This window comes from Papaver somniferum, chromosome 7 (genome assembly GCF_003573695.1).
Source record: "Papaver somniferum cultivar HN1 chromosome 7, ASM357369v1, whole genome shotgun sequence".
Classification (NCBI taxonomy): domain Eukaryota; kingdom Viridiplantae; phylum Streptophyta; class Magnoliopsida; order Ranunculales; family Papaveraceae; genus Papaver; species Papaver somniferum.
The window spans coordinates 209950363-209958128 of record NC_039364.1 but is presented as its reverse complement, the minus strand read 5'-3'; the positions used below and the strand labels follow the sequence as shown (position 1 = coordinate 209958128).

At 33.2% G+C, this 7766-nt stretch overlaps 1 protein-coding gene across 1 annotated transcript; it reads left to right on the top strand.

Annotated features, from left to right (window-relative positions):
* The first annotated feature begins 445 nt into the window (after positions 1–445).
* Positions 446–1356, top strand: LOC113293322 (classical arabinogalactan protein 10-like). The gene has a single exon (XM_026541992.1). The coding sequence runs from the start codon at positions 548–550 to the stop codon at positions 1115–1117; it is 570 nt and encodes a 189-aa protein (XP_026397777.1). The 5' UTR covers positions 446–547; the 3' UTR covers positions 1118–1356.
* The last annotated feature ends 6410 nt before the right edge of the window (positions 1357–7766 follow it).

The following is a 7766-nucleotide window of genomic DNA, read 5'->3' as shown; positions in this document are numbered from 1 at the left end:
TATATATATATATATATATATATATATATATATATTCTTAACACCGTGTGCTACGTGCTATATAAATTTATACTATATGTGACAGTGAAATTTCATTTTTATTTTTACGCTAGATCGATATATTTACATCGCATATCACAATACACAAGTCACATACTACACTAGTTATCCAACAAACAGTTAGGAAGCAGGACAGAAAAGGGAATATTGTATTTCTCAAAACTGGGAATACGACGACCTCTTAGTAAATTAATTAACTTCATTGATGTCTTGTTGTCTAAAAATGGTAGTTGAATTCCGTTGGTCTATAATCCAGATGAAGTAAAAACCAACAGTTTTAACGGTCAACCCAAATGTCTCGGTTGAAAACTTGTTAGTCCGTACACTACGCCAAATCAATCAAGTTTTTACTGGAATTCAAATATTTAATCTCCACCCCTATTCATGACCCTAATTCCTCACGAAGTGTTGATAGAGAAGACGGTAGTCAAAAAATTATCTGCGTTTTGAAGAATTGATTACGCATACATAAACTACTCCAACAAAAATGGCACGTCAAAAGGTTCTTGTTCTTGCTTTAACAATGCTCTTCATAGGTTTATCTTTGGAGTTATCATCATATGCCTCAGCTGCAGATTCCCCATCGAAGAGTCCAACAGCATCTCCATCACCAAAATCATCGCCGGTATCAAGCTCACCACCATCAGAATCACCTGTTCCCAGCAAATCATCTAGTACTAGTAGCACAACTGCACCAACCCCATCGGCTACTAAGGATGATGAAGACGAAGCCCCGGCTTCATCACCAACATCAATTTCCACAGCAAAAACACCCACATCTTCACCAACAGGTAGTAAAGCTTCACCTCCTACAAACGAGGCCGACTCGCCTTCGGCTTCTACCCCATCATCCGATGACTACCCTACATCACCACCCTCGCCAGCCCCTGATGCCTCTGCCACGTCTCCTGCTGCTGGAGGACCTGTTGCAGCTGATGGCCCCAGTGAAGCTGATGCTCCCGCACCAGCCGATGATACAAAACAATCTGGCGCTTCAGCCTTGAAGATTTCATCTGCAAGCGGTCTTGCCGTCATTGCCAGTTGCTTATTATTCTGATAAGGATATTGAGCTGGCTAGCTAGAAGGTGCGAAAAGCTAGGGCTAAAAAACCTTGATTTCTTCATCAAGAGTACGTAAATTGCCAGTGTTCTGTAGGGGCAACATTGGTTAATAATGTATCATGATTTTTCGTTTTTTAAAGTCATCAATCATCTATGTATTGTATTTTTGTATCTTGTATACTGATTGGAGTTGCTTCATAAACTAAGAGAAACTTTCATATTCTTCCAAACGTAATTTTGCCTCTGCTGCTCAGATGCAAAAAGCAAGAAGTGTTGGCAATATATGTTTTAAAAACATTATTAGTTTCCAAAAATTAGTGTCTCATTTAAATGGTGTAAATGTGATAAATATTCTCTCTCTTAAAGAATAAATATTTTGTGTTAATGTCAAAATCGTTTTTTGTTGAACGAATTAATGATGCTAATTAACATCTTAATAACGTCTTTCATTTGATCCATATTTCTTTATTCTTGGCTTTAAAAATAAAAGATCAGAATTTTTAGAATGAGATTTTTAGAAGAGTTGTTGAAACATTTTTTTATAGAGAGAGTTTCTCTTTTATGTCTCTTGGGTTTTCAAAGAAAAATGAATTTTTGTGAGAAAGAAAAACAAGTGTGTGATCATCCTTGATTTTTCTAAAAGTGTTTCTGAGCAAGAATGAAGTGTAGAAGTTTTACATCCTCTCATCGTGCAAGAGTGATTGTGTAAGAGATTGAACTCGGCTGTTTTATCCTGAGGACGATGCACCACTGAAGAACTACTTGCACAATCTTGGGCAGAGCCGCGAAACGTCTTAAAGAAAGCGACCTAGTCCGCGATTCAGCCATAACAATGTTTTTTTTTTTGTTTTTTTTTATGATTGTTTTGCAGGCATAATTCAACAATTGTTCCAACAATTTTAAGACGTTTATTCTGCCACAGATCTCAAAAGAAAACGATTGCTGAAACGCGATAAGTATCATTGTTTTATTTTGTTTTATAGAACTATAATCGGTATAATTTTTCTTTGACGATTGAAAATGATGCTTGAGATTTTAGGTAACCTGATACCTAGAGTTAATTTTATGTTGTGGACTAGGATTGTAAAATGGTTGATATCTTTTCATGAATTTTTAGCATAGAAAAATATTGCTGAACATACACGAACGTTTTTGACATGTTATAGAGTTTTATGCGCATCTCTTTAACGAAAAGGAATTGGGTCTTGAAATTTTAAACGAGTATATGAGACATCATGAGGATCATCCCTGTAAAATTTCATAATTTTTGGAGTCCGAAAAGTATTTTACGAAACTGAATAATTTTGTTGAAAATTTCTGACGATTAGAAATTTAGTATTGATTAATTTAGTATTTCTGATCTCTGTGCTGATATTTTGGATTTGTGTGAAACATGAAACTTTTAAATTATGAACTTTTCTTCGAAACCCATTTTGAAATTTCCTGTTTGGATTTTGAGATTGAGAGATGTGGTGATTTCAAAATCGTTGTGTACATTTGTCCAAAATAGGAGATGATACTTGACATTAGAGATTAAAGATTGAGATGTAATAAATTATATTAAAATTCATGTTTTTATTTTTATTTTTATTACTTCGTACTCTTGTTTTGGAAATGAAAAAGAAGATCATTGTTAGAGATTAAGTTAATGCACCACATGTGCTTGATAATATGCTTAGTGGAAAGTTATAACTATATGTTATAACTATATAACTTTGAATCTTTGTTTGAAACTTAAGAGAAACATGGAGTGCTATGTTTTATTTGATTTTCAAGTAATTATGTAAGTGCATACCTTACACATCTTTTTTTTGTTTCAAATGCTCACATGTACATGATTGTGACAGGTGAAAATTCACTTACTTGAGGAAATTTTATTTTCTAATGAAATAAAAAATTGCGGGAGGTTAATCGATGTGTGGAGCAATGGAGTTGCTGATTTCTTTGTTAGTGCGCAAAGAATGGACAATGGTTTACAACCAATTGATCTTTAAAAGCAATTGAGGTATGTTTGATGAACTATTTGTAGTTATTGTAGTGATCAAATAATGACATTCTAAATTGAATAAATTGATTGTTCAATATTAGAATAAATTTTAGGGAAACAAGATATTTAGAATTATTGTGTATGACAATAAACATGTGACTCATATAAGTTTGGAACTTATGAGATGGAATTTTATACAAACCCAAAACCGAAATAATTAGAAACCTAGTCAAAACTAATGTGAATATCAACTCTCACCAAGAAATGAACATAATATTGATTATGAATTTATTTGTTATTCTTGCACGGCATTGTAAGGATATCAAATATTATTAACAATGCTTTTCAAGCTAAGTTAATGTAAATTGTGGATACGGTGAGAGGTTGGTATATATTGGTGTTTTACACCATGTTTGTTTTGATAGGTTATGGTTCAAAAGTTGAACCAAATCGTTTGAAAGAAAGTGGTGTTGAGATATACTCACATCACTAGGATTTTCGGTATTGGCACGATCTCAAAGTTTACTTTGGGTAGAAAAATATTGTTAAAGATGTTCATACTTCCGAAATGAGAAAGTATTCTAGTTTCCGCCTATCTTGTTATTTACAAGATTGAGATTAGAAATTTGTTGAGTTTGATCAATGCAATACTGCAAATGATATGTTATGGATAAAATGTTTGAGCATAATATTGCAATTTTATCATAACATAAATTTAATTTTTGAATATTTGAAATATGAGATTTTGTCATGCTTTTTAAGAAATCAGTGAGTTAGTGATGAATATGAGCATGCTATATTTTCTTATAAACTTGGTGAATTTTTGAATAACATGTATGTAATCTTACCTAACTTGTAAAAGCATGTACCCTTTCAAATCTAACGCGAGTTGCATAAGTTTGAAATGAAATAAAATGTTGGAGAATTTTATAAAAACATGTGTGATGCTTTGAGTAGCATGTATTGATATCAAATATGATGCTTTGAGTAGTTAACTAGGTGATGTTGTCTTCACGAAAATTGTTTGAATTTTTATCCGCTATCTTGTGCAAAAAGTTTTGGGTTTAGATCATTGGTTTATTAGTTTTTCACAATTTTTGGGATCTTTGGATATTGTTTTGAAATTCTTGTTTGAGTCAAAAATAGTGGGGGTTCCATATCCTATGCTTTAACACATTTGATTTAAATTAAAGGAACTAGAAAAATGAAGGTGACAAGTAATTCACTAAGAATGAACCTAGAAAAGCATATATAGTGAGACTAAATTTTAGTCATGAATATTTTGTTGCTTATAATTTGAAAGATAACTTCTTATAGAGAGTAACTTTGTTCTTCAAACTATTAAATCTTTGGCAAAAAGTTTTTATGAGCCTATTGTTTTTAGACAAGCAAACAGGAAATTGTTGACTCTTACATTCATGTCGCTAAATAACTTACATGCTTGATTGTTGATGTTGTTTCTACAATGTATGATTTGTTATAGTCATAAGTAGAAATATATACTTTTGTGTAAGTTAAGGATGAGAATCTATGTAAACCAAGCATGGAAAACTGTGTAGTTTCTACAATAAAAGAAATCATATAAGTTAGATAAGTTATCCTTTATATTCTGAAAAACAACTTTAAAACAATTTATAAAATAAAAATTGTTTACTTGATTCATTCGAATGATTTCGGAATTGATGAAAGTGAAATGCACAATACTCTTTGTTTTGTATGCATAAGTGATTTTTTGAATTTTTATTCTAACGTATAGGATGAAAATGAAATTGAGAACATGCTTAGTTTGTTATTTGACATGAAAGACTTGAGTGAAGACGATGTATATTTTTGAAATGAATTTTTTATTTCTTTGGATCATTTTCATTTCAATGAAAATAGAATTTTTAAAAGAGACAAAAATATATATAGTCTGACTGTAAACAAGTTTTCACTCATTTGGTTTAGTGCTAATGCTTTTGAGATTATGTGTGATTGCACTAGACATGAGTATGGTAGCTTAGTATGCTTCTTTGCTACGTGATTGACTATATATATAAGTATTTTTTGTAGTGGGGGTGTAATATATTGCTTCCATAGTGGAGGTTTTATATTCAGATTTTCCAATCCTAGTATGGAAAATTGGTAAAATATTGAGAAGGTTATGAGGTGTTTCAAACACATCATACGCCTAGAAATACACTATCTAAATGGCTATAGCAATCCTTTAAGGATATTGCGAAGCTGATTGGGGACCTCCTTTTAGTTGAATCCTTTAAGGGATGGAGCGATTCGACCCTCTAATAGATAGAGGAACAAACATATTAATCCAATGCGATAGTACCACGGCTATTGCATGAATTGAGATGTAACGACAACTATAAGAGTTGATTTTATGAGGATATGGATTATATAGTGTCTGAAACGAGTTTCCATTAGTCCTTTGACGAAAGGATTGATAAGAAGATGTGAATACATCTTAGGGATGAGGTTGATGCCCATTGAGATTGAGTCATCTATGATGGATACCCAACCTAGAAATAGGTTCAAAGGGACTAGACGAAGTCATAGGTGATATGGAGATGCGAGAATCATGCTTTTGAAGAATTCATCCCACGGCATGATATCCTGAAGCGAGTAAAGGTTGAGTTTAATTTTTAATTTTAAAATTTTAAACTCTTAATGATATTTATATCTCTATTTAGAGTGGGGTACATTCAGGAGTACTCTTGATAGACTCACCTATATGAATGTGAAAGTGTGGCCGCTTTCTATGAGAATACGGGTAGTTCTCTAGATCATTCATTAAACTGGGATACAAGCGCAGGGACATAATGTGCTGGCTTTAGACTTTACACTAGTATAGTCGTGTGTGTTAAGCAATCTTTTTATCTCATAGAGTTCAAGACTTATGTTGACTCTATGGTTAGATTTTAAGAGAGCCTATTAACACTACGTAAAGGTTCAAGTCGCGAGACACCTTTGCTTATGCACAACTCTATACGTTCTTGCTCAATGTTTTGAAAAATATAAGTGATGGATTGTTGGGAATATATGTTTTAAAAACATTATTAGTTTCCAAAAATTAGTGTCTCATTTAAATGGTGTAAATGTGATAATTATTCTCTCTCTTAAAGAATAAATATTTTGTGTTAATGTCAAAACCGTTTTTTTTTTTGTTGAACGAATTAATGATGCTAATTAACATCTTAATAATGTCTTTCATTTAATCCATATTTAATTATTCTTGGCTTTAAAAATAAAAGATCAGAATTTTTAGAATGCGATTTTTAGAAGAGTTGTTGAAACATTTTTTATAGAGAGAGTTTCTCTTTTATGTCTCTTGGGTTTTCAAAGAAAAATGAATTTTTGTGAGAAAGAAAAACAAGTGTGTGATCATCCTTGATTTTTCTAAAAGTGTTTCTGAGTAAGAATGAAGTGTAGAAGTTTCACATCCTCTCATCGTGCAAGAGTGATTGTGTAAGAGATTGAACTCGGCTGTTTTATCGTGGGGACAACGCGCCACTGAAGAACTGCTTGCACAATCTTGGACAGAGCCGCGAAACGTCTTAAAGAAAGCGACCTAGTCCGCGACTCAGCCATAACAATGTTTTTTTTTTTATGATTGTTTTGCATGCATAATTCAGTAATTGTTCCAACAAGAAGCACAAAAGAATTGGTCTTTCAAATGTAATTTGCCACCATTAATCAATTGCAAAGAGAAAAAAGCACAGAAAAAGTGGCACTGCCCATGCTCGAATCGAACTGGGGACCTTCAGTTTGGTGTGTAATTTTTTTGGAGGTTGGAATTTATTTATTAAGAAACCGAACTTACATATTTCGAATATCATACCAGATTTTATCTCTTAAGGCTAAGTCCTATGGTCTTTTAATCTAGCAGTTAGATTAGCAGTCCACGTCAGCTAGGGCAACCTCTCCTAAGTCCTATGGGAGTGTTAATCTAGCAGCTAGATTAGCAGTCCACGTCAGCTGGGACCACTGTCCAGTGTTTTTTGGTTCAGCGCTTTAAATTTCAGACGTCAGATCAAATTTTGTGATTTTTGCGATCCGTGTGATTTTTGTGAACGCTGAACGGTTCAGCGCTAAGGTCACTTTTTGAACGCTGAACCATTCAGCGCTTCAATCTCGCTGCTAGTTGAACTGCGAGCACATGCTAGGAGAGAGAACTAGTGTTAACTTTTAGACCACACTTTTTTTTTAAATTGCAACACTTAACTGCCAATCTAGCAGCTCAATCTAGCCCATAGGACTTAGCCTAATAGGCTAAGAGGTAAAGTTTGGTGTGTAAGACTGATGTGATAACCAACTATACCGACTATAAAACCACTAGCTTTTTATGTACTAATTTCAGCGAATCAATTTTCGCTCGTTTTTTAATGAGGAAGCTCATTAAAAGTCGCCAGAGTAATCTCCCCCTTTTAATGCCAACAAGCAAACTGAAAAACGCTAAGCCTTTTTCGCCTTCTGCACGTATTTTTCGTGTACCGCGGTATTTTTCGTACACAAATGTATCTTTCAAAAAATAGAGTTCTTATGTTTGTCGTTCGATATGACTACTCTATAAACAGAAAGCACCTCTTTTCATACACAGAAACAATGGTTTGTGTTCTTTCTCTTCCATCCTCTTCTCTTTCTTTTTTTCTCATATATCTTCCCCC